The sequence below is a fragment of the Meriones unguiculatus genome, chromosome 1 (assembly GCF_030254825.1).
Source record: "Meriones unguiculatus strain TT.TT164.6M chromosome 1, Bangor_MerUng_6.1, whole genome shotgun sequence".
NCBI classification, from domain to species: domain Eukaryota; kingdom Metazoa; phylum Chordata; class Mammalia; order Rodentia; family Muridae; genus Meriones; species Meriones unguiculatus.
The window spans coordinates 130,468,928-130,495,194 of NC_083349.1; the positions used below are offsets into that span (position 1 = coordinate 130,468,928).

General features: G+C 39.4%; 2 protein-coding genes across 4 annotated transcripts in view; one reads left to right on the forward strand and one right to left on the reverse strand.

Moving 5' to 3' along the window:
• Positions 1–945: 945 nt before the first annotated feature.
• Positions 946–15,739, reverse strand: Dus4l (dihydrouridine synthase 4 like). 3 transcript variants are annotated; one of them, XM_021663189.2, is made up of 7 exons: positions 15,603–15,739; positions 13,010–13,146; positions 9,514–9,635; positions 7,013–7,130; positions 3,350–3,472; positions 2,456–2,682; positions 946–1,799 (listed from the first exon to the last, which is right to left on the reverse strand). In XM_021663189.2, the coding sequence occupies exons 2-7, from the start codon at positions 13,123–13,125 to the stop codon at positions 1,552–1,554; spliced, it is 954 nt and encodes a 317-aa protein (XP_021518864.1). In that variant the 5' UTR covers positions 13,126–13,146; positions 15,603–15,739; the 3' UTR covers positions 946–1,551. The 3 variants fall into 3 exon arrangements, with proteins under 3 accessions (XP_021518864.1, XP_060222802.1, XP_060222805.1); XM_060366819.1 differs by lacking the exon at positions 15,603–15,739 and adding an exon at positions 15,297–15,596; XM_060366822.1 differs by lacking the exon at positions 15,603–15,739 and adding an exon at positions 10,531–10,661 and having other exon boundaries at positions 13,010–13,124.
• Positions 15,695–26,267, forward strand: part of Cog5 (component of oligomeric golgi complex 5) — a 251,996-nt gene continuing 241,423 nt past the window's right edge. Inside the window, exons 1-3 of the mRNA XM_060366797.1 lie at positions 15,695–15,824; positions 22,681–22,820; positions 25,554–25,611. Of these exons, the coding sequence (XP_060222780.1) occupies positions 15,731–15,824; positions 22,681–22,820; positions 25,554–25,611 (292 nt within the window). The 5' untranslated portion in view covers positions 15,695–15,730. The remainder of the gene's footprint in view (positions 15,825–22,680; positions 22,821–25,553; positions 25,612–26,267) is intronic.

Consider the following 26,267-nt stretch of genomic DNA (forward strand, 5'->3'; position numbering starts at 1 on the left):
CTGGAGTTCCAGAGAGCTGTCAAGTCTCAGTGGCCAAGGAGCTTAGTCACAGAAGTCATTATCCAAGGCTGGGAAAATCGTGGCTTGGGAATCATGGTACCCAAAGCTGTGACGATAGCTGCTGTCAAAGGTTGGTGACTCTGCATTTCCTAGACCTACACTAACCAGAGTTCTAACACTGGATACCTCAGGAGTGAAGAAGGCCCTGTTCCTTGAGGCCTGCATCAGAATCCTAACACTAGAGCACCACCACCTGCTGTTGCCATGGCTACCTCCTTGCTGTCAAACACTGAGGGATATAAATGCTGCCAAGGCCAGTGCTGGAAAGGTTTCTCACCCACTAACATTTTTATCTGGGTAGAAGGAAGGATCCTCTCTGGTCGGCTCATTAGTAACATTGTAATCTAAAAAGCTTCAAAAGAACTAAATTTGCTGTCACTCAAAGAGCCCCATTCAAACTTTAAAAAAACAAAACAAAACATTATTTATTATTTGTGTGCTTGGGTGAAAGTGTGGAGGCCTGAAGACAACTTTGTGGAAGTGATTCTTTTCTTCTACCATGTGGGTCCCAGGGATTGAACTCTGGTTGTCAGGCTTGGCCAAGGCAATCACCTTTTCCCACTGAGCCTTCTTGTTGGCACTAATCTTACTTTTAAATTACAGCTGACATCACATGTAACTAAATTCAGTTAGACACAACTTAAATACCTTAAAGTATATATATATATATATATATATATATATATATATATATATATATATGATTAGGAAATGTAGCAGTTCACTTCGCAATTTAAAATTTTAATGTATACTCTCAATATAATTCTACACAGAATTTTTTGTTCTTTTTCATTTTTTTTATGCATGTGGACATTTTTTCTACTACCTCCTGAACTTTCAAAAAATTAAAATTCACTTCTTGTTAACTTAAAGATGAGTCATACCTTCTTGATATTAAAAAGTTTTATTTATAAAAGTTATAAACAGAATACCTTTAGAAAAAAATTTCACACCCATCCACCCACCACATCCATAAAGATTAGAAGCAAAGTTTTACTTTCTGGGTTCACTCAAGATCTACTGAACTGGAATTCAGGGTATAGGGGCTATTTTATTATTATTATTATTAGTTTTTGTTTGTCTGTTCACTGTGTGCTTGGCTGGTGCCTGAAGAGGGTGTTGGATCCCCTGGAACTGGAGATATAGGCAGTAGTCAGTGGCCACTTGGGAGCTGGAAATTGGTTCTTGGTCCTCTGGAAGTGCAGCCAGTGCTTTAATTGCTGAATCACTTCTCCAGTCACACGGCTGAGTTTTTAAAACTATGGAAAACTTCCGTTTGTTCTTTGAGACAGAGGTTTGCTAGCCTAGAATTTCCAAACCTCTTCCTTCAGCTTTCTGAGTGCTTCCATTAAAAGTGTGTGCTGCCATGTCTGGTCTCAGCAATTGCTGGTACTGAAGTTAAAAGCCACAGACTTTAAATAATATGAGGGTGCAGCCTCATATGGTTCCATGTAGGTATAACTGTACACTACAATGACTGAGAAAGCAGAGTCAGACACCATAATGGTCTGTAAGATAGTCCAGGACTGCTGATGTACTTGACAGAGCATTAAAGACCCTTTTTTCCTGTCTTGATGTTATCTTTTCCATCATGTACATTAAATGTTGATGGAAACACATAAAAGGAGTTCCAAGTTCAAGGGCGATGTCAACCCAGTCCCAGATGCATTTCAGCGGGGTCTCTTCATATCCAGCAAACATAGCTGGGTTTGCTAAAAGTCCCCTTGCAACCATCACACCTGCAAATTAAAGCACAACATATCTGTCTTTAAACTAAGAATCCATGGTTATTAGTTCAAACTTAATGCAAGAGTATTTATCAAAAAGCATTATTTCAGAATACCTTTATTAGAAATTATGGTAATACAATAAGAAGTAAGTTGATTCTGGTGCCACAGATAAGCCAATTGTACTTGTGCAACTATGTTTTTTAAGGATATCTATATTAATTCACTGGCTCTATTGTTTCTTTAGGAGACATCCAGGTTTTCATAAATCGGGCTGCTTAAAGTTGAATCTATTTACGTCCATCTAGCATCAGTTACTATAGGAATGGCTAGTTAATTACGTAAGAAGTATTGAAACTACATGGCAATTCTGGGGCTCCTGTGATCACCAAAGTTCATTACTGCTCATCTCCATGGTGGTGTTCTAGGTGCTTTTTAAAGATAAAAACACAGAAAGAAATAGGCCACTGTAGATGATTTACAGGTCAGTAGATGTGATGGTACCAGCAAAATGCTGCCATTGCTTCTAAAATGATCCACTGTCAGGAGAAGAGCTGACAGCATTATAATCATGGTTCAGTGTTAAACACAAAATCAAATTACTTCCCCATCCTCATTTTTTCATCCTTATTAAATGATAAAAATAAGTCCCAGTGTTTATTTCTTACCATCTGTCCCAGTCATGTGCCATACATTTTCTGCTTCTTTCAAGCTTCTTATGTCTCCATTAGCAACTATGGGTATAGACACATTTTCCTTTATCATTTTAATGGCATCATAGTGGACTGGTTGGTGTCTTTCTTCAACTGTTCTTCCATGGACTGTAATCCAGGACACCCCTGTTGCTTCAGCCTTCCGACAAAGATCTATAGTTCTTGTCAGGTCATCATGGATCCTATAATTTCAATATTGCAGCTGTTTATAACATACAGACTTTAATGCTAAATTAACTAAGAAACTTCATCTGCTATATTGTATTAGCACTTCATGCCACTGTTAATAAGGTTTTATTCAGTGATTAGTTCACATTCAGAACCTTGGCTTCAGTTATGACTTCTGTAAACAATATGGTGACAAATGTCTTTCCCTTCCCCACTGCCTTTCCTTTTTGGCTGGCTTTCAGCAGCATACTGCCACAGAAGAACAAAGAGGTTATCCTAACACATGGTGTGCAGGCCTCTGAAATTGGAATCATGTTTTTTTTTTTTTCTTTTCTTTTAATTGTTAAATTTTGGTGCAAGTATCTTTCCTGTTTTCTAGCTGTTACTACGGATGTCTTTTAGCATTAGCTAAATAGCATATGGAGAAAGCCCAGGTTTTGGTGAAGTCTTTTAATTAACAATGTATTACTTTTTGTTAAGAACTAAAAAGAGGATAGTGTTCATCAGGATTAAAATTTAAGAATGGGTTTCTGTTTGTTTGCTAAATAGACATTTTTTCAACATTTGCATATACCAGCTTCAAATTTACTTAGACACTTCCACATCACTAGACAAAAGGAGTATTTTTAAACTTCCCAAGTAATATATTAACTTGTCAGAAGATTGAAATATTATGTTTACCTTATTTTAATTGAAACTGAAAATCTAGGATTTTCCACTTGGTTTTTCACTTGTTTCACCATATCGCGGACGAGCTCCGGCTTGTTTATTAAGCAAGCTCCATAACCATCTGCCATTGCCCACCTTGACGAAGCACAACAGATGGATTGTAAAGAAATGAAACGGAAGATAAGATTCTAAATGCACTGTATCAGTCTTTCCTCTATCCAATGATCTGGAGCAAAGCATGCCTTTACAATCCATAGGCCCTACAGCTGGCTGGTTAGCTTAGTTGGGTAGAATGTGGTGCTAAATAAAATTCAGATATCAACATTTCAAAATGATTTCATGAGAAAAAAATGAACACTTGCCTAGACCAAAAAGTACTGGGAAATGTTTTTTTTTTTTTTTTTTTTTTTTTTTTTTTACCAGCCAATTGAGAGTATTAAATTAGAATTCATTCAGCCAAAACAAATTTAGGTGTTCATATTAACTGCAATTAATTCAATTTTTTTAAAAATTCCAAATTTGATGTTTATTGTGAATAACAAGAGGTTTTTATCAGTCTTACGAGTAGAAAGATATTTTTGGTTCTTAGCATTCCAACAGTACTAAACAGCTTATCTAATTCTCCTAATGAGTATACAAATGTCCAATCTGATTTGGCTTATGTTGCATTTAAAGCTTTGATTTAGTCTGGATTTGGGCATATTCTGGCTATTGGCAGATAACCTAGTACAGTTCCAGCATAGTAGTTTTTTAAGTACACCACATTCAAACTCAGTTACTTAAATCCAATCAAGTAGCTGTGATAGAGAAAGGAACAGATCACTATAGTAAGGTAATTAAAATCAGCTTTGGAGTCACGACTGACCTGGCAGTAAAAAATATATTTCTGTGATTGCTGTAAACACTAGATTCTCAAAGAACTAGTTACATATGAGGTTAGTTATATACACTTGACAGGGAACCTCAACTGAGAAAATGCCTCCATCAGACTGGTCACGGGTATCCCTGTGGTACATTTTCTTGCTCAGTGATTGATGTGCAAAGGCTCGGCCTACTGCGTGCTGTGCCACCCTGGGGAGGTACATGACCCGGGTTGTATAAGAAACCATGTGGAGTACGGTGTTTTGAATGAGAATAATACCCACGGGCTCAGATATTTGAGTGCTTGGTTCCCTAGCTGGTGGAACTGTTTGGGAAGGATTTGCTGTGGCCTTGTTGGAGGAGGCATATCACTGGAGGTGGCCTTTGATATTTAAAGAGCCCACTCCATTTCCAGGTCCCTTTCTATGCCTTGTACGGCTTGATCAGATGTAAGCTCTCAGCTACTGTTCTAGTGCCTGCCTGCCGCCATGCTCCCAACCACAGTGGTCATTGACTCATCCGCTGAAATTGTAAGCCCTCAACAAACTCTTATATATTGCATATTTTCATGGGGTTTTGTCACAGAAATAGAATAGTAACTAAAATAGAAGTTGGTACCCAAAATGGGGTACTGCAGTGAAAGGCCCGATCATGTTGTTATTTGGAGGACTGTGGAAGACTCTGGACTATAAAAGTGGCAGAGAGCTGTAAGTGGAGCTTAACAGGCCATATGAGTAGGGATTGGAGTAAAGTAGCTCTAAGAGTAATGTAGACTAGAGGCCAAAAGGTTTCAGAAGGGAACAATATTAGCAATTGGGCTCGAGACCATCCTTGTGGTATTTTAGCAAAGAATGTGGCTGTTTTTTGCCTTTGTCCCAGGAATCTGCCTGAGGCTAAACTGAAGAGTCTTGGGCAGAGTTGTTGGCAGAGGAGATTTCAATACAGCCTGTTTTCCAAAGACTATTCTTTTGTCATTAGATCACTTTTAGGCAAATCTACAATGAGAAAGAGCAAGTGGGGCAAAAAGAAATACAATATGTACACTTGGAGGAGAAAAGAGCTGCAGCGAATTCAATGTTGGAGCCAAGGCTTGTGCTTAAAGAAGATAAGGAGAGGCAGAGATGTTAGACAGAATAAAGGGAGTAGTGCCTTCAAAGAGAGACCCCACCTAGCTAATCCTTCAATTTGTGAAAGGGAAAGGCCTAAGGAAACTGCTGAACCTAAAAACTGCAGGCCAAAGATTACGCAAATGTACGGGGCCCAGATTCCTTCCCAAGAAGGCCACCAAACTTGGCAGCTTCAGTCATGTGGTTCTGACTTTAGCATAATTAAGGAACTGGAGGGAAAGGATGTTATGGGAACTTTCCTCCGCAGTTAAGGAGAGCTGCTGAGGACAGGTGTGTGGCAGGGGAGTCCTTCCCAGGAACCCCTGAGAGGCCATCATGTGAAGCTGTGAAAATGAAGTCTGGATTGGGTTGAGGACACCAGAGCCATAGGATGTCTGCCAGGGAGAGCTGGATAGGTAGAGTGGAACCAGCCCAAAAGAGAGCAGGAAGAGCCATGTAAACTCATTGATACTGGACTTAGATCTACAGGATTTGGAGTTTGCCCTGCTGGGTTTCAGTCTGCTTTGCTCCAATATTTTCCTCTCTATGTTCTTTCTTTCCTTTTAAAATGGTGATGTGTATTCTATGCCATTGTAAGTTTAAAGTGTGTAATCTCTTGCTGTCTGAACAAGAGATTGCCTTGACTCTCAAATAGAATTTTAGCTATTAAACAGTGTTTAGACTGAAATACTATGGGGACTTTTGAAGGTAGACTAAATTGATTTTGTGTTACAGTATAGATACAAACCAATGGATACAAGGGGGTGGGGGCAGGAAGGAGGAGGAATGCAGTGGTTTGAACAAGAATGGGCCCCCTTCATTCATATACTCGAATGCTTGCTTCACTAGTTGGTGGAACTATTTGGGAAGGATTATGAGGTGTGACTTTGTTGAAGGAGGTGTGTCATTGGGGATAGGCTTTGAGTTTTCAAAAGCCCAAACCGTTCCCAGCTAGTTCTCTTTGCCTCATGGTTGTGTCTTAAGATGTATGCTCTCAGCTGCTTCTTTAATGCTGTGCCTACCTGCCTATTGCCCTGCTTCTGGCCATGGTGGTCACAGACTCATCCTCTGAATCTGTTGTCTCTTATTCACCCTTCTCTTATATACTGCCTTAGTCATGGTGTTTTGTCATGGCAACAAAAAAGTAACTAGATAAAGGCAGAAAGCAAACAGTGTTACTCCATGGTCTCTGCTTCAGTTCCTGCCTCCAGGCATATTCCTTGTCTTCCCTCAGTGTTGTAGTGTGCCTCAGTGTTTATCACAACTGAGCCCCCACAAAAACAAACAAACAAACAAACCTAAAAACAAAACAATCGCTAATAATGAGGAAGAAAAAACAACTAGTCAAACCTATAAATCATCTCTGTTACCATAAAAGTCCTTTAAAGCTGTTCCTAAATAAACTTAAAAAAAAAAAAAAACAACACAACCTTGTTTAGAACCATAGTGCTTTAAAGTCTTCCCTTTAGAATTTAATTAATTAATTTTATTAATATATGTGTGATGTGAGTGTGTGGGGGAGTAGTGTGCATGGTTTGAGGACAGACACTCTGTGGAGTCAGTTCTCTCCTTCTAGCATGTAGGCTTCAGGGACAGAACTCAGGTTGTTCTTTTTAACTTTCAGAAAACTGGAAAAATATTTTACCATGTACCCATCATTTTTTCTTCTAACCTCTTTGGAAAGTGTTCTGATTTCTTTGGCCTTTACCTCTGAGGGCAACCACAGTTAATATCGATTCCGTTTGCATAGGGGCAGACTATAAGAGCAGCATCAGATACAAGTCTTGCATCATTAGCAGCAAACTGAACAATCAATGGGCAGTCACCTGTTTTAAAGGAAAGACAGTCCAACGTTAAAATTCACAGAAAAGAAACATCCACACAAACAAACTCAAACAGTACAAAATTTATAAAATGAAAAGATTTACAACAATGCTAACAAACAAACTCCCTTTTCTTTTCTTTTTTTTTTCTTTATGTTTTTTGTTTTTTTGAGACAGGGTTTCTCTGTGTAGTCCTGGCTGTCCTGGACTTGCTTTGTAAACTAGGCTGGCTTGGAACTCAGAGAGATCCACTTGCCTCTGCCTCCTGAATCCTGGGATTAAAGGCATGCACCACAATGCCTGGCCTCTCTTTCTCTTTTGGTTTTACGAGACAGGGTTTCTCTGTGTAGCCCTGCAGATCCCCTTTCTTAAGGGTGGGATTAGTGTTGTATTCCAGAATGAGTGTATATGTATCTCTTACATGGAAGTGAACACGAGCATTCTATACATACTGCAGTGCCTTTTGCTCTTCATGTATCTGGAAAATGCACTTAGATGTATTTTCTTCTATTTAGTGGCACATTCTCCTATATGGGTGGTCTATAGACTGCTGTCTAAATTGTATTCATGCTTTTATAAGTCTGTTCCTACATAGTTACCTAGAAGTATAACTGTTGAATAAACATTTAACACTGCCTGGTATTAACACAGATGCTACTAAGTTATCTAAGCATTTCCAGATGCACATCCACAGGCAACAGGAAGGTTGCCTTCATTCATCCTACCCTCACTCAGTATACAATCTTTGTGCAACTTTATTTGTAGTTTCACATTTTCCTATTTTTAATTCTGTTACTTGTTAAATTAATTTATTTGAGGCAGGCTCTCACCTTTTAGTCCTGGCTTGCCTGGAATTCACTAAATAGAACAGGTTGTCTTTAAACTTTAAACTCAAGAGTTTTGCCTTGCCCTGCATCCCAAGTGTTGGGATTAAAAGCAGTTTCTACCACACTCCACTGCTTTATTTTTATTTTTACAATGGTTTATTTTTAAAGAAAGAAGTTAGCCTTATTGTCTATCATGCGTTATGTATATATGTATATATATTTATATAACTTCTGTTTATCTTAAAGTACATTTCTTACATGGAGAAGTTTAAAATTTAGGATAGCCAAATATATCAGCTTTCTTTGGTCTTCACATATTTTTCTCATCTTTGGATAGTGTTAAATTCTGGAAAGATGCATTTAACATCGCAAAGGCTTTTTTGAAGATTTCCTATGAACTTTACTGAAAGTTAATAAAAGGCGCATTTCTGGACATGACTTCTTTTGTACTGATTACAGATTTCTACAGCAATTCACTGGTTTGGGAATAGATGAGGAAGAACTTTTTTCTTCTTTTTCTTCTTCTGTTCTTCTCGTCTTCACTGGCATGGAGGGTGCATTTCCCTGTTAGTACCTTAGTTACAGAATTCTACTTTAACAAGCACTTATTGATCTAATATATTTTCAACGTTGTTAGCAGCTAAGCATATGATGTATTTCTATAGCTCACGCTTTCTAGGAACCTATGATTTAGTGGGAGAGATGGGCATGTAAGAAGAAAACAATAATATAGTAGAATTAAGGACTGTAAAAGAGCCTATGCTTTTGAGTGAAGATATGAGTGTACAATGATCAAGAAATTTTCCTTAGTTGCAAGTTCTGAATGCTGGATTAGGAACCATGAATTGTAGTTTGCCAGAGGTGTGTGTGTGTGTTGGATACAGGCATGACAGGAATGACAGTCTAGGAGGGAAGTTAAGAACAAGCCATGTTCAAACTCAAGGACTTTATGGAGAGAGGCTGCAGATGTTCAGTGGCTGGCTCACGAAGGACTTGTTCATTGCCTCAGCTGCTAGAACTGTAGCCCCCAGACTGGCGAGTCTCAACTGTTGGCAAGATCAGAGCATGTGGACGGCTTTTCTAAGGCTGCAGGCCTAAAGCGGAGCCTGGAAACATGTTTTCCAATAAGGTTCCAAGGCTGAAGTCACCTCTGGTCTGGGAATCATTGAAACCATTATTTTAGGCAATAGGAATTCTAAGAAGGACTGTGAGCAGGGAACAGACATGATCAAATCTGCATCTTAAACAAGTCATTTGGGGCTATTAGAGGATAGTCTGAATAAGAAAAGAGAACAAGTAACTAGAAAAGAACTTTTCTAATAAATGAGGACAGAAAGACTGGTGGCCTTAAGAACGGATGACTTCACATTTTGATAGATTACTGATAGGGTAAAAGACATTCATACTGTGATTTTTAAAATACTAAAAACACTTAAAAACTAAAGAATTAGAATATCTGAATTATGTTTTATCTAGTTATATAAAATAGCTGATATAATTTTAATAATAATGATATGTATATATATTTACAAAGTCAGCAAACAACAGGTTTTACATACCTTGGTTTGTGGTAAATTCACTGTCTCTGGCTTTTACAGATCTGACAAAATCAGCAGCAACTATCATTGGTGTGTAACACAGATCACAAGAATATTTTCTTACTAATGTTCTAAAAGCCAACCTGTGAGCATAGAAAACTTCAATCATGAATTTAGAAGATACTTGAAGCATACGCATTTGCAAGTTCAATTTAGTTATTTATTAAGTATTTATTAGAGGAACTTTTGCTTAGACCCAAGCGATGTACTTTCACTTAGTCTACCTGCTTAAGTATGAGTAAAATTCTTCACTCTTATGTCTTTGAGACAGGGCTTTACTATATAGCTCAGGCTGGCCTGGAACTCACAGAGATCTGCTTGGCTCTTGCCTCCTAAATCCTAGAACTAAAAGCCACCACACCAAGCTAAAACCTCAATACCATTTATAAAACAATTATAGAAAAACCTCAAAAGAGAGAGGAAGGGAATGCTAATGGCCTTGCTTTCCAAGAGACTAAAGCATCACAAGTTCCATGAATTTTTCTCTTTGCTTTAAATACCCCAGACTTGGAGCTGAAGTAGTGACCATCTGGAATCTGCAGTGAGCGAAGACAAAAAGGACCCCACATAAATCTCCTTTATAAAGGATCAGAAAAAGAGAAGCTGCAAAAGACTGAAAACTTAAAAAAAAAAATCAGTACTATACAGAAAGCTATGGACTCAACTCTGTTAGAAAATGCTGGGCACGGAGTCATTTTTAAGGTGACCTAACATCTCATGGTTGATAGTGTTCAATTTGGCCTGGGAGGTATGTAGAGCTTTTGTTCCTAATGGCTACTGAGACCACCTTCTCCACTGCTATTGGTGGAGATCATGTGTAGAGTGTACACATCCATGTGTTTGTCAATACCTGTGACAAGCCACCTTTTCCTTCCTTGCTGGATGCGTTGTAAAAGGACGCCTAATGGGAAGCCAGGACTTCAGTACTACCCTGCAGCAAATGAGGCAACTTGTACCAAAGTGAACCAGAACTCTCACCTCTGTCCACACTATTAAGGGACTCCTTATCGCCCAGATGTAAGAGGAAAGCATTTGAGAATCAAGATGTAATGCTGATGGTGGTGAGGTGCTGCTTTTCTTTTCTCTCTGATGAAGCAGTGTCAGGGTAGCTGATTATATCAAAAGTTTCAATGTACAAAAACACAGTCAGTACAGTCTGTTACATACTAAAGAACAGGCTAGTGAATATAAAAATGATGGCTGTATCAACTGATATAGAAATAGCATTAGACAAAACATCCTTATACAGTATTAAAAAAAATGCCTCAGAAAAACAGAACTGTAGGGAGCCTCCTTCATTTGATGAAGACTTTTCATAAGAAATCATAAGAGGGCTCAGTGGTGGCACACACCTTTAAGCCTAGCACTAGAAAGGCAGAGGCCAGTGGATATCTGAGTTCAAGGAGAGCCTGTTTATAGTGAGTTCCAGGACAGCCAGGGCTACACAGAGAAACAAACCATGTCTCAGGGGGTTGGGGGAAGGGAAGGAACAAAAGAAGGAAATCATATGACCCTCTTGTCCAGGACGGGAGCAGTGTCTTGGTTGTCTGCTCCCACCCCTTGTCAACACAGTGGGCACTTATAGCCAGCACAGTCAAGCATGAAAAAGTAAGCAAAGTGTTTGGATGAAATTGAAGAAATAAAATTGTTCATTTTTCTGTATGACTTGACCATTTATGCAGACAATCCCCCAAAATTTATAAAATTCCATAGTTGGTAAGTGAGCTCAACAAGTTTGTAAGCTCAGTTTTAAAAAATACCAGTTGTATTTTTAAAAACTCTTAATGAACTTACATCTATAAAACTGAAACTACAACAGTGTCACTGCGATGGTTCAGTAGGTAAAAGTGCTTGCTAAACAAGCCTGACAACTCGAATTAAACCCCTAGAAGTGACATATAAGTTGATCTCTGATCTCCACATGAGAGAACAAAATAGGCAGCACATATGGTCCCCTGCCCTCCTTCCTTCACAGACAGACAGACGTACACACCCAAAACATTTTTAATAGTTTACATCTAAAGCAAATTTACATAAATATAAATAATCTGCTTTAATATCATTCATTAAGAAGACAAAAAGACAAGCTCCCTACTGGGAGGAAACATTTGCAAAGCACACAGGAGTAGTCTCTGGAATATGTAAAGAAACAAGTGAGCCTTAAAACCAATTCAGAATGGGTTGAGCATTTGAATAAACATTTCTATAATGGAAATACCCAGTCAAGATGCAAAAAGATGTTCAATGTCACTAGTCATTACAGAATGCAAGTCCAACCACAAAGGATTCTACTTTACACCAATGGAATGGGTATAATGGTTAAAAAGAAGAATAAAATGTCAAATATTGCCATTGTGTGCCACTGAGGAGCAGGCAAAGGTGTAGCGTTTATGGAAAACAGTGTGTTTCCTCTGAAAAGACAACACAGAATTAACATGTGTTAATGGATCCATTTGATTATATAGCTCAAAAGAATTGAAATGGTCTGAGATATTTAAACACCCACTGTTCATAGGAGCATTATTTGAAATTACCAAAAGGTGAAAGCTTTCCAAGTGTTTGCCAACCAATGAAAAGCGAAGCAAATGTAGTATGTACACCCAGTGGACTACCTATTCACTCATAAACAAGAAAGGAAAGGCTGGCAGATGGATGACTCTTCAAATACCCATTCTCAAATGCTAAGTGGAGTGAGCTGTTCTGAAAAAAACAAGTCTCAGCTACACAAGGCATCTAGAATAGTGAAATTATTAGAGAAAGGAAGCAAAATAATTACTTCATTAAGGGTTAGTAGGGTTTGGAGTGTGAGGAATGAAGAATTATTGCCTAATGGGTCCAGAACTTCAGTTTTAAAGATGAGGCACTCAATGCTCAATAGACACATAACCTTGCACAGTTAAAAAATGACTGAGGGAAAAATCATGTTTGTTTATTTGTTTTGTCTTTTTTGGGGAAAGTCTCAATATGTAGCCCTAGATGCATCTTCTCATGAAAACCTGCATGTGCACATTTACATCAATGTAATATATACTGTATCCTAATTGCATTATCATTTTTATAGATATTGAGCTAGGGATGTAGTTCACTTGGTACAGTGCTTTCCTAACATTCATGAGTCTCTGGGTTTGATCTCAGCACTATTTAAACTAGTTACAGTGGCCTTTTCCTATAATCCCAGTACTTGGGATATGAGGCAGAAGGATCAGGCCTTCAGACTCAGAGCAAGTCTCTCTGGAAAAAAATAACAACAACAACAAAAAAAAAAAAACAAAAACTCAACATACCAGTTGAGTGTTAGCACCAGGATTCAATTCTAAACCATGATTCCAAAGGTAGGAGTTTAAAAAGCCTTTGCAGTCGAGTGACTATTATAATACTTTGAGGAGGCGGGATCCAAAAAACTAGTATATATAAGGAAAACTAAATATTGGCTCATTAATCATTTAACAGTACTTACTTTGAATATCGAACCATTGGGGCACAGACTTTTATCAGCTGTCCAGAATGAAACATTTCTATTGGGTCTTTTTTTCTTTCTTGACACATTGTGGTTGGTCTGAAGTCACTCCTCATGTATACAGGTTGGTTTCAAATCTGAAAACGACAAGAAAAAAAAATGACTTATTTACTTATTTGAAATCTCCTCATTGGGCATGTCACATAGCTCTACCGTATGGTAAAGTGGTCGCTTAGCATGTGACAGACCCTGGGTTTAATTCTCAGGATTAGAAAAACACACACAGAAAAACTACCAGTCTAGTAATTTCAATTGCCAATGTTTTTCGTGAGGCTTGTATACTCAGAAATCATTCCAGTTTCTTTCTCCTTTATCAAGAGAAGAGGAACTTGCCAAATTCTGCCTCTACTTAAAGGATCAATAAATGTGGAAAACTGCATAGGGTAGTTTTACAGAAGTAAGAGTGTTTATCAAGTTATGATTTTGCTTGTTACTTTTTTGCTTATATTGTCCAGGCTAGCCTGGAACTGAGGGTTCTCTTGCCTCAGCCTCTGGGGTGCTGGGATACACTGGTGTGCCTCTATGCCCAACCTCCTATTAGTTTTCTGTTACAAGCTTTTTACTTTCATGATAAACCAAGGAATCTGACTTGAATTACTTCCCATATAATATTTCATTCAGCAAATTTAGGTGGCATTAATAGAACATTTGTATTTCAAAATAAATCCTGGTATTTTGGGGCTGGAGAGACGGCTCAGTGTATAAAGGTATGTACTTTTCTTGCCGAGGACCTGAGTTCAGGTCCCAGCACCCAGGTTGGGATAATCACAGCCACTTATATGTCAGCTTGAAAGGGAGATCCTACACCCTTGGCCTCTGAGGGCACTTGTACTCACATGCGTACAACCATCTACACATATGCCACAAACATACACACACAAAGAAATCTTGATACTTTAATTCTAGTTTTCTTATGAATCAGAAGGCAGACAAAACTTTATTATTTTTTAAAAAAATTAAAGTTATTACCAGTGCAGATTTTCAGTTATCACCAAGCAAGTGCACGTAAATAACTTTTATGGCCCAAGGACAAGTGACAATTTTTCATGTTGTACTTAAAGCTCTTGATTTCATAGTCTTTCTTGTTTTTTATATTCTGATTTCGAATCTGTAATATATAGCTAGATAAAAGCTAATCCTATAAAAGGCTAATTATTCAAATTCAGTCTTTAACCTTTGGCAGTAAAATAAATGAATACAAGGCCAATATACTTAAGGATGCCATAGCAGCTGGGCATGGTGGCACATTCCTGAAACCCCAGCATTCAGGGAGGCAGAGGTGGTAGGATCTCTGTGAGTTGGAGGCTAGTCTGGACTACAAAGTGAGTCCAGGACAAGCCTGGACAAGTCTGGCTACACAGAGAACTGTCTCAAAAAACAAAAATGTAAAAAATAAAAAAGGATACTGTAACTTGCAAGAGATCATTGGAAACACCAACTTTCAAGTAACTGAGGAAAGGGGAGTGTAAGTTACAGATGGTCTGTGGTACTAAGAGGAATAAACATGGAGTTTTAGTAAAACACTAAGAGAGCAGATTATTACAAAGTAGGGAAGAATCTTAAACACTATAGAAATGGCATGCACCATGAGGTGGCAAGTGGCAATGTCTTTACTGACTTTCTAAAGCATGGTTTTGTTCTCACTCATTCTTGTGGTCAGAGTAAATGACAAAAAGCCTCCTTCAATAGTATTTGCTGAATCCAGAAGCTTTTAAGCTTACGCCACATCCAAGATTAAAATGTCTCTTAGGGTTTATGGGATGAAGATATCAGTATTTTAAGTGCTCCAGAGAATGCAGCCATGTTTGAAAGGACCAAAATAATTCTGCTTAAACTGGGTAGCACCAGGCATAATATTTTGGTCAAATAGGCTTCTACACCTAGAATTTCTTTTACGGTATAAATGAATTGTTTGTAAACTCGTGCTGGTATGTACAGTGGGGGTTATTGCATGTTAATATGCAGACTATCATCTTTTAGTGTAAAAAATAAGAAAGCTAAGGAAAGAAATTTATCCTGCAATTCAGATGCTATTGGTCGTTGATGATTATTATATACTAGTTTTGTATAATATGAATACTGAAATCTAACGTGAATCTAGGCTCCCTGCCTCTGGCAACCGATCAGTCCTGTTTGCATCATGACTGAGGTCAAACACGTTAAAGGAAAATCTTCTGAGGCTATATTAATGGGATGCAAAACGCAGTGCAGTTCGAGGCTGGCTCACCTAGAAGTTACGAATATTCAAACGTTTGGAGTTCCTAAGGTACTTAAGGCAGAGCTTAGCAACTATTCTTCCCCAGCATATCCCGCCTGCTACCCGGGCTTGCCACTCTAGGCGTGGGACAGGTAAGGCTGAGCAGCCCTTAGCTCCCACGTGCCGGACGAGGAGGGCCGTGAAGCTCCTAGGAGCCTTTTTGCCCAAGCCGGAGGCCGGCGTTCTCAGGCCCGATACTTGCGTTGGAGGTCGGCACTGTGGCTACGTTCCGAGAGGAATGGGAGAAGGCCCGGGCGGCGACCTTTGTTTCCTTACCCGCTAGCACCGAAGCACCCAGGTGCTGCCGAACTCGCCCGGGCCAGCCAGGCGGGGCGGCGCCTTGATTGTGCGTCATTCGGAGGGCGGGGCTACCTCAAGACGTCATCAACCCGGCACTTGCCAACATGGAAGGTGGAGATAGCGCGGTTTCTGTGGCAGGCCGTGCGGCTCCGGGTTCCGCAGCGGTGGCGGCGACCGTGCGGGAGCTCCTGCAGGACGGTAAGGCGTCGGACGGTGGCCGGGCCTGGGTCGCTCTGCCTTGCGCGGGGGCCGAGGACTCCGCCGGTCGCTTTGCACAAAGTTTCGGGTCTGGATGTGGCCACTCCCCTCCGCCCGGCCCCCTGGCGTCAGGGATTGTCCTCGTCTACGGATGTGTTCCTCTCTTTCCGTGGGTGTCTTGGGGACACCTAGGGCTCGGGTTTGAACTCGCTCCTGACGCGCCCGGGACGTCTTTCTAGTTCCGGGACCCTGCACGCGGTGGTCGGGGCTGACAGCCACTGCCCAGTGCCTGACCAAAGAGTGTAGTGTATTCTCCCAGAAGGGTGGACCTACTTAGGCGACGAACCGCCGCTTAAGGAAAGGGGTGGGGGACGCGAAAAGTAGAAATGGAAACACCTGAGTTCAGTTCTTGGGGCCCTGCAGGTGCCTCTTATAGTGTATTTATCAAACGTGTCGAATCCTGAAGTCAGGTTTGCTGGTAGTTTGGAGAGAAATTGTCCCAAGTAAGTTAGCTATATAATTTCTATAACTACTGTAGTAAGCTTGAAAACCAAGTTGTTAACAAACAATTTGAGAGGCAGAACATATTTCAGATTGCGAAAGGTATTAGGCCTTTATCAGCAGTCCCCCTTTCTCCTCTAGTGGGCACCACATGCTATCCTCTATTAAAATCATTTGCATTAATCACCTTATTGCTTCCGAGGTGTTGAGCGCTCCCACCCCCGCACACCCGTTTTTGAGTCAGGGTCTCTCCACTTAGCCCTGGCTGTCTGGAACTCACCATGTTGATCAGCCTGGCCTCGAACTCACAGAGATCCGCGTGCCTCTGCCTCCCTTGTGCTGGGATCAAAGGCGTAGGCTCCCATGCGGGGTGTGTGTGGGAAAAAAACCTCGTTTTCTATTCCGCAGAGTTAAAAGCAGTATTTTGCATACAGTAGGTACAGATTTTTTTTTAATTGAACACTCGTCTAAGAGTGGCTTATAAAAGATCAAACTAAACTTTAAATCACTGTTTACCTGATTGCTGAATATTTTGTATTGCCGTAATCGCTTGTGTTTTCATGATACATATTTTATCAAAACTAGTGATGTTTTCTGAACTAGGTTGTGGTGTAGCTTTAGTTAGAGTTCCTGCCCGATGTACCTTATCTTTGTGTCTTAATTGAAATTAAAATTTACCGAGTTCAAAATCCTGAAATATACGTATAGTTTACACTCTCAAATACTATGCCATGTAGAGCTATAAGGGTGGCCTCTCTAATAGTTTTGGAAGAGTAGGGTATGGCTGTGCATACTGCCGAGGGTTACAGTTTCTGTAGGGAGTGTAAGTAAGCTTCCCCAGCTGTACCTAGTTTTGAAGTGGAGCTAGGACTGCCCCAGTTAATATACCTTGATAACACATTCTGAACAGTGAGTCAAGGTTGCAGTAGGATACTGACTAACCACTTGTAGTTAGTTTTTGGACAGTAGTTAATATGTATCCTATATTTTTATATTTACAAAGCATTTTTTTGGTCATCCTCCAACAGTGGTTATTTAAACCTACTTTTACCCATTAAGAACCCTTTCCTTCAAGCTCCTGGAATTTGTCAGATGTGAGCTGTATTTTTTAACAACTGTCTAGCCCATGAGCTTCAGCTGAACCTAAAAACATGCTTGCTTGCTTTTTCCTTCTGCCGTTTCAAATGCAACAAAGTGAAGTCTCTACCTCTCTTAAGGACAACCCTCCTTTTGTGCTGTGCAGCTTATTCCTGTGTAGAACCCAGCACTCCATGCTGTAATATTAAAGTCACTTCACTAATGTCCTCAGTGGTTCCCAGGAGGAAAATCAGATTAACACTTGGCTCTATCTCATTTAAACTTGTAAAGGGCTTGGCTCCTTTCTTAAAGGAACTAGCCTTACAAGGTGTAAGTGTCCTACCCTTTTTGTTTGTTTGTTTGTTTGTAGTGTTTTTTTGTTTATTCAAGATAGGGTTTCATTGTGTAGCCCTGTCTATCCTGGAACTCACTCTGTAGACCAGGCTGGCCTGGAACTCAGACCTGTTTCTGCCTCTCAAGTGCAGGGATTAAAGGCTTGTGCTACCACTGCCCATTCATTCGTTTGTTCGTTCATTCATTCAGTCTCGAATCTGTAGATGCCTTTCTGTAGTTTCCCTAAGTGTACCTGAAAAATGGAGCATTTTGTTTAGTAACCGATTCACTGTGTTGACGATTTCCCTGAGGAGAGGATTGATAGGCTCTGTGAGCAGATGCATAGTTGGAAAATTTGTGAACAATTTCTGATTTGCCTCGGGTAAGAATTATCCCAAAGGAGAATGATATTGTTATTTATTCTGGAATATCATGAAATAATCTAATAGACATGCTCGTCTTTTGTTTCATCTTTGGGAGGTCATAGTTACCACTTCCTTTAAACTGTTATTTCTTTGATTTAGTCATTCTGGTTTTTTTATTTTTTTCCTTTTAGCACTCTTCAGTATTTTCTTTACCCAACTCCACAGGTTTTAGTGTCTTCTGGGGTTTTAAACCCTATACTGTCCATTTTTGTTTTTGTGTTTTTAAATTCTAATATTTGTTTCTAAATCATCTAATCTCTGCTTTGGTCAGTTTGACACAAACTAGAGTAAGGTGGAAGTGAGAACCCCAATCAAGGAATTGCTTCCATCTCATTGGCCTGTCTACCTGTGGAGCATCTCCTTCCTTTATCTCTTTGTTTTTTGTTTTGTTTCTTTCTTTCTTCCTCTCTCCATTCTTCCTTTCTTCCTTCTTTATTCTTTTAACTTTTTTGTTGATTCTTTGTGAGTTTCACATCATGCACCCCAATCCCACTCATTTCCCAGTCCCTTTATATCCTGTTGTGTGTTACACAGTATACCCTTTTGTCTGAACGCTTTTATTTGGAGATGTCCATTGCAGTGAGTCTTTGGTCTGTTTCTAGGCCTATGGCTTTGCCTACACTATCTATACTGGATCTTCACCAGGCCTCCTCTCAGATATCCTGTTGTTGCCTTGTATAATGGAGGTTCTGCAGCTTTGGATCTACAGGATTGGCTACTTCACATGCTCCAGCAGTTCATAGATGTTGGAGTGGGCCAACTCAAAGCCCTGGCTCTTGGGCCTGTGACATAGTTGAGTTGGTCAGCCTGCCAGCTCTGCACCTACACCACCAGGGCGAGCTCTCTAGCAAGGCCAGGCTAGCTCACCCAATGCCACAGCCTGTAAGGGGCAGGGCCAGCTCTCCTGCTATCCTGTTGCTGGGGCTAGCTCAACAGTGCCCATACCACTAGGCCAGCTCTACTGTGCTGGCCAGGTGAGGTGTTAGGGTCCGCTCTCCTGAGTGCTGCAGCCAGTGAGGAGTGGGGCCATCTCTGCTCAGTCCTTGTACATTAGTTGTTTCCAGGCAGCAGCCCAGACCAGGGATGTCCACATGCTTTGGTGGTAACATGGATCATGGACATTGACACAGACCCCTGCTGTTACATGGCCATGGATCCAGACGTGGCTCTGAGAGGCAGCACAGGCAGGGGACTTAGTCATGGCCTCAGGTGGCAGCACAGTCCACTCATATCAGGCTGTTCCTCACCTCTAGTTCTGCCTCTCTTCAGAGTGCTCAAACCCTTCAGCTTCTCTTTCTCGCTTATCTCTCTACCACATACTTGCACATCATAGAGGCTCCCAGGAATGGTGGCAGGAGGCGGATATAATGAAGGATGGGGCATGTGGTAGGTGGCCCACTGCCTGTCTTGCCTCTGGGTCATGGGGCATTTTTTTAATTGCTGGTTGATGCTGGAGGGCTCAGCCCACTCTGGGTGTTGAGCATTAAAGAAAAGTGGCTGATAAAAAGCTAGCTTGAGCAAGTCATTAATGTTCCTCCATTGTTTCTATTTCAGTTCCTACACCAAGGTTCTTGTTTTAAGTTTCTATGAAGAGAAAAGATAAAATCTAAAATTGTCCATTTAAAGCAGGCTTTAATTAAATACAGGCCAGGATGATGGACTCTGGCCATGTCCATTCCAAGGTTTTCAGAAAATGACAATGAGTCACATAAAGGTACATATTTTCCATTAGTTTCAATCAGGGGCAAGTATGTGCCCTGAAGCTCTTCCTGCCTGCACCTCCTACCTACACCCAATCGGGACAAGCATAGGGGTTGATGCTCTTCTGCCTGCATACCTCCTACCTACACCCAATCAGGGGCAAGCATAGGGGCTGATGCTCTTCCTGCCTATATATCTCCTGCCTACATAGGATCAAGCACATTGGTGCAGTTGGGTCAAACAAACTTGTTTAGGGGAGCTTAAACTTGTGTCATAGGAAGTATCTGTCCTTGGGCAAGGGGCTTATAGAGGCATTTTTATTTTATGGATCTCTTCAGCACAGCAATGAAAATGTAAATTTTGCTCACACTACTTTTGCTTTTGTTGATGATAAACTGTAACCTGTAAACTAAAATTCATCCTTTCTGCTCTTCTAAATTATAGAATTATAATTTTAGCTGCATACTGGAAATTGTACCTCAATTTCTTACTTGTACCGGGAACAAGTAGTACATCTTGTATAAAAACCTTAAACAAAGTAAATTTGTTCCTATTCTTGAGTCTTTTTTCTGATTGTCACTGTTGCTCCTATGCTGGTCTTTTGTTAAATGAATGCTGATACTTTAGATAGGTTGTAAGGCTCTCGGAGGCAGGGGTTTGTTTCTCATCTTTGCATATTTCATGCTTAGGGCATCTAGCTTCAGGCAGAAAAAAATTCCTTATGACAGATAAAGAATATTTCATTAATTATAGAAACTTGGGAGTTTTCTTTGGTTTCGTCTACTACTCACTTCAGCTTATCAGGTCCTACTCAGTATCATGTCCAGACATTGGCCAAATGTGTCACTTGTTTTGACATTCTTAAGTGACATTGTCTGATTTGGATCTTCGTTATGTTACTTGTATAGTGTTTCTGTGTGCTTCTCGAACCTCTCATTCTTCTCCATGGGTAGATGTGTTGGTAAACGAGCTTTCTTGGAAAAAAAAAAAAAACAGTCCTGGTTTTGTTAGTCTTTGTGTATACGATGGTGTAAATAATGCTACTTTGGGTGGTTTAAAGGTACCTTCATAGAATACCAGCTGGCTCAAAGAATCCCTGCAATGTTACAGTTGGCTGTTAAAAGCCAGTAGATATCAACTCAAGCATACTGCTGTGTAACACATCCCTTTTTAGTTATTATCCGTGTTTCTGCCAGAGTCATTGTAGAACGTGAAACTGACAGTGCTCTTGTCTGGCTTTAAAACTCTGAGTAGCATACAAGTTGAATATTTTGCATGTATTACAGGCCTTTTAATCAAACTGCCCTCCAGCCTTCTTTTGAAATTTCTTTCATCTGTCATTTTTTTTTTTTTTTTACATTTTCTGTCTGATTATGCATTTTTCATCTATTTTACTAAACTTAATATTACTCTTGCCAAACTATGCCAGCTTGACATTTGCTAGGGGTAAACCTTTTGTGTCGAATGATGGTTACATTTTCTGGGAGGATTCCTAATTCTGAGAAAATCTTAGCAAACTAGAAGGAAATGTAGTTTTCAGAATTAGGGCCAAAGTAATAATATTCTATGACTTTAGTTTGAGATTAGTGTGAATGTGAGAGCAGTTTAGACTGCTTTGTTCTTAGCACCATGATACTTTCAGATAACAGATTAATTCATTTGATCAGTATTGAGTACCTGCCATTGTCTGGCCACAGTCAGGTCCTAGAGAGGTGGTAGTAAACAAACAAACAAAAAACCCGGCTTCCCTTTGTGGAGCATGTATTGTAATGAAAATAGACAAGGTAAGTATGTGGTTAGGAGTTTATAGTTCCTACTTTAAGCTGCTTCTGCTATATCTTGTTTTTAACATTTCATTTTCTCCATTATCTTTCATTCAAGAGTTCATGTATGTGTGTGTGTATGTGTATTAAAAGCATACATCATGATTTCTTTTTCCATTATGTTTGAACACAACTTTTATATTTATTTATTTTACCTTCAAGTCTTAAATTTCAATGCTACCTGTAAGTTGGCGTTTGTCTATTTCTATTCAAAATTTAGATTCATATTTAGATTAAATTGATTCAAAATTTAGATTCATGTTATAAATGTATAACACTATTTGTGCACTGGTCTAGAGATATCTGATGCAATAAATATTATCACTAGTCAGTTTTCCTTAAAGCATTGTTCCTAGCAATAATCTCATTTTCTTGGAATAAAGTTGGAGTTTATAGTTGTGATTTTAATTTTTTGTTTAGTATCTTCCTTTCATGTGAATCACTTTAAAAATAAGCATTTAGAAACACAGCAAGCCTGACAGTGGTGCCACACGTCTTGTCTTTAATCCCAGCACTCAGGAGGCAGAAGCAGGCCAGTCTCTGAGTTCAAGGCCATCTTGGTCTACAGAGTGAGTTCCAGGACAGCCAGGGCTACGCAAAGAAATCCTGTCTCAAGAAACTAAAAAGAAAAACCAAACCAAACCAAACCGAACACCCAATCCGACCCAACCCATCCCATCCCATCATTGGAAACATTGCATGCCTGACCTGTGAAGTGGAGAAATAGTTTTCCCACACATCAGGGCCATGTGGGGATTGAAGGAGTCATCAGTATGTGGATTTAGATCAGCACCTGAAGCATAGTATGATCTCATGAGTATTGTCACTTCTCTTCTCCCGCAATCTACTCCAGTTCATCCTCATTGTTCAAGGAAGCATCCAAAATAGTTCCTAGTGCACAGAAGATCTCAAAACATGCTAACTATGATTGCAATTGATCTGTTGCTTGATAACTGGTATAACACAGAATTGATGTTTTCCTTTACTTTTTCCTAGACTGTTACAGTGAATTTTTAAATGAAGACTTTGATGTAAAAATTTATACTTCTCAGTCTATTCATCAAGCTGTAATTGCTGAGCAACTAGCAAAACTTGCCCAGGGGATCAGTCAGCTGGATAAAGAACTACACCTACAGGTAACATCAGTCTTAGGAATAGCATTAGGAGATGGGTCACAAGCTTAGATGTGGTGTTCTAATAGACCTTCTTATCACTTCCTTTCTTTTGAGTCTTTAAAAAAAATTATGTCCTTTAAATGAATAAGAATAGATTGCAGTAGATAAACTTAAAGGTCTCTTCTATTATAATTGATGACTATTGTAGGGTTGTTCTGTGATTTACTTCTTTGTTGGTGTGTTTGTGTCTTAGTGGTGACTTATAAGGTCACTTCAACTTTAAAATTCTGATTACATGTTCAAAATACAAATATTTAGAAGGCACTTAATGTCAAGCTTTGGGTTAGGCTGTAGGGTAGAGAAATGAGAATACATTAGTTCTCCAAGGACTCGGATTGGTGAGAACTATAGCTAGGGATAACTGTAAATGAGTCCTGATTTACTTAGAATGATCCAAGGTGTTTTTCAGGAGCAGAGGAGACTGCTTAGACTGCATAGAGTATCGGGATAGGTTTTTGCAAGAGACTGCTGAAGTTGTTTCCCTTCTACGCTCGCTGTTTTTCTTCTTTCGTGTAGCACCTCTTTGGAAGGAATAGATGAGAATTTAAAATTAACACTCAATAGAAGAACAAATTATATATTTATATATTTTAAAATGTGAGGTCAAAATCTTAGTTCTAGCTTGAGAGCAGAACCTGCTACATTTCTTTTTTTCCAGAAGCAAAATTTGGTAATGCTAGCCAAATAAAGAATATAATTAAAATAATTGAAGCATCAGTGACATGATTAAAGTTTCAAAAGACTTACTATACATTACAGGAAGTAGAATTGACTGTAGATATTAAAAGTAGAAAGGTATCTAACAAATAGTTGTTTGTGGAGTTGTTGGTAAACAGAAAAGTGTTGAACTGAAGGAAGTATAGTTGTAGGACAGAGTGTTGTCTCCTGTGTTACTGCTATAATTTTGATTTTAGATACTTGTGACTAAATGCTGGAGTAATCAATATGGTTTCCTCAGCTGTCTTTAAATCCTCAGGCCACTGGTTACTAGCTGAAACAAACAGGAAAGGAGCTTTCACCTTTCTTTTGTCTTCTACATCTGTTGAAAAGTCATCTGATTCTCAGTAAGGGAGTGCATAAAAGGGTAATTTTTAGCTTTTCAGCCTTTCTAAAGTGTCAAAAGAGATAAAGGAGAATAGAAAATTTAAAGAAAATTATTCTTGTTAAGACATTCATTGATGACTACATCAAAAACCTGGAGAAAATTCAGTCTTGTGGTGTCAACCCGTCTTAGTTATTTTTTCAATTACTGAGACAAAACACCATGATCAAGGCAGATTTCTATTATATAATAGAAAGCATTTAATTTGGGAGTCACAGTTCTAGAGGGTTAGAGTCCTATGACAGGGAGTATGGCAACAGAGAGGTAAGTAGGTGCTGGAGAAGGATCCAAGAGCTTGCATCTGATCCACAAGCTCAAGGCAGAAAGCAGACTGGCAATTGTGTGGTATTCTGAAACCTCAGAGCTCACCCTCAGAGCCACATCTCCTCCAACAAGGACATCCAATCCTCCCAACAGTTCCACCACCTGGGGACCAAGTATGCAAATAGATGAGCTTATGGGGCCTTGTTCATTCAAACTGCCACACTACTTTGGAGTTAAAAGGCAAAATAAAGGTAACACGTGTATGAAATAGTCATAATAGGAAAGTCAAAAGAACAAATTTTATATTTAAGATAGTACAAAATGAAGGCTATAGGAAGTTATAGAATGGCAATAATTTCCAGAAGAGGCCAAAGTGAAGGCATGCATGAATGATTCTTTGCGGATGATGGAGAGCTGCTTTCACTCTCTGCAAAAGGATGCAAAATGAGAAGGATTTCCACAGGTTCCATGATTTCACATTATACAGTGTGTTTTATATGTGTGTTTTATGTTTTATGTGTGTGCGTGTTTTTCTTTGTATTTATTCCTATCATGTGTGCCTTGCATTAGTGGAGGCCAGGGCTGTTGGCCCTGGAACTGTAGTTACGGGCAGTTGTTAGCCTCTGTGTGGGTGCTGGGAACTGCACTTGGTCTTCTGCAAGAGCAACGTTTGCTCTTAACAACTGAGTCATCTCTTCAGTTCCATAGCATGATTTCTTAATATACCAAGGAATTTCTTATGTGTTCTTTAACTGATAGTCTCCCTTCCTTCTCTTGGTTATAGCCACCCACACTGCCCCGTTTTTCACAAAAATATCAATCTTCCGTAGGGAAAAGGGTTTCCTGTGATAAGGGGAACTTGACACGTAGCTGTTTAGGGTTAGATAACTGCTGAGAGGTTTGGTTTCCAGGATATGGCCTTGATGCTAAATTAAGTTCAAGAACAAAGACAAATGATTCCTGAAAGCATTCTTTAAAGTTAAAACACAAGGAAAACAATGGCTTTACCATTGCACAATTCTACTTCCATAGTTAGGAAAGCAGAGATTCTGCCGTGGCCCAAGTTTTCATTTTCCCTAGATCCATATGTTAAAACTTGAATTTGTTTTTGCTGATGGGAATTGAACTCAGGGCATTATGTTCTTTAAATGTATTTAAGTGTTTATGCTATAACCCATCTGAAGTGTACCTCATGACTTTCATGGGCATATGTGTGTGCATGTGTATGAATGGTGTCTGCTCCTTTATAGACCAAGGGAGATCTTGCCTTGTGCTGACAGAGACAGTAAATGAGAGCAAACGCTGATTTTTCCTTCTTGATTTTTCAGGTTGTTGCAAGACATGAAGATTTACTGGCACAAGCAACTGGGATTGAGTCTTTGGAAGGTATATTTTCATTATCTATTACAGTTAAGTGGAGGTGGGTCAGGGACCCACAAGCTTTTTGAGCTTGAGGGCTGACTAGAAAGTACTTTTAGGTTTTGTTGGCCATACAGAGTGTGTTGTAGATACTGAGCTATACCAGGAAGGTCCAAAGCAACCAACAGATAGTGTGAAAATAGACAAGATGGCTGTGTTCTAGGGAAACTGAACACTTCACTAACTGATCAGATCACTGCTTGGGAAAGTTAGTTAGCTTTGTTGTAGCTTAGTTTCCCTGAATGTGACACAGATAGACTAATATGTGCTCAAATGGTGTTGTCTTAAGGACTAATTGAGGAAAATGCTTAAAACAGGCTTGTATATATGAGTGCCTACAAGTCTTAGTTAATTAAAACAATAACAATGCAGTATTGTTGGAATAGGTAGTAGTAGAGGTAGGTGAGAATTTTTATGCATTTCTTTTCTTTGACATTCTTATCAGTGAAAGTACAGTAGATTAATAACACATTGGGGTTTTACTTGTGTGACTCATGTTTGACTAAATGTTTTATGAATTTTTCATTTTTCCTTATTACATTTCATAAGTACGAAATGTTACTATTATGTTTTTACTTGCTATCTCAGAGTTTTTGTTGCTGTGATAAAAGACCATGACCAAA

Bases quoted from the DNA above. Each gene is read 5' to 3' on its own strand.
- Dus4l (XM_021663189.2), bottom strand. From the start codon at position 13,125: ATGAGGAGTGACTTCAGACCAACCACAATGTGTCAAGAAAGAAAAAAA. The intron at 9,636-13,009 runs GTAAGTACTGTT...CTATGCTCACAG, and splicing joins CCAATGGTTCGATATTCAAA to GTTGGCTTTTAGAACATTAG. The intron at 1,800-2,455 runs GTAAGAAATAAA...TTTAATTTGCAG, and splicing joins GCACATGACTGGGACAGATG to GTGTGATGGTTGCAAGGGGA.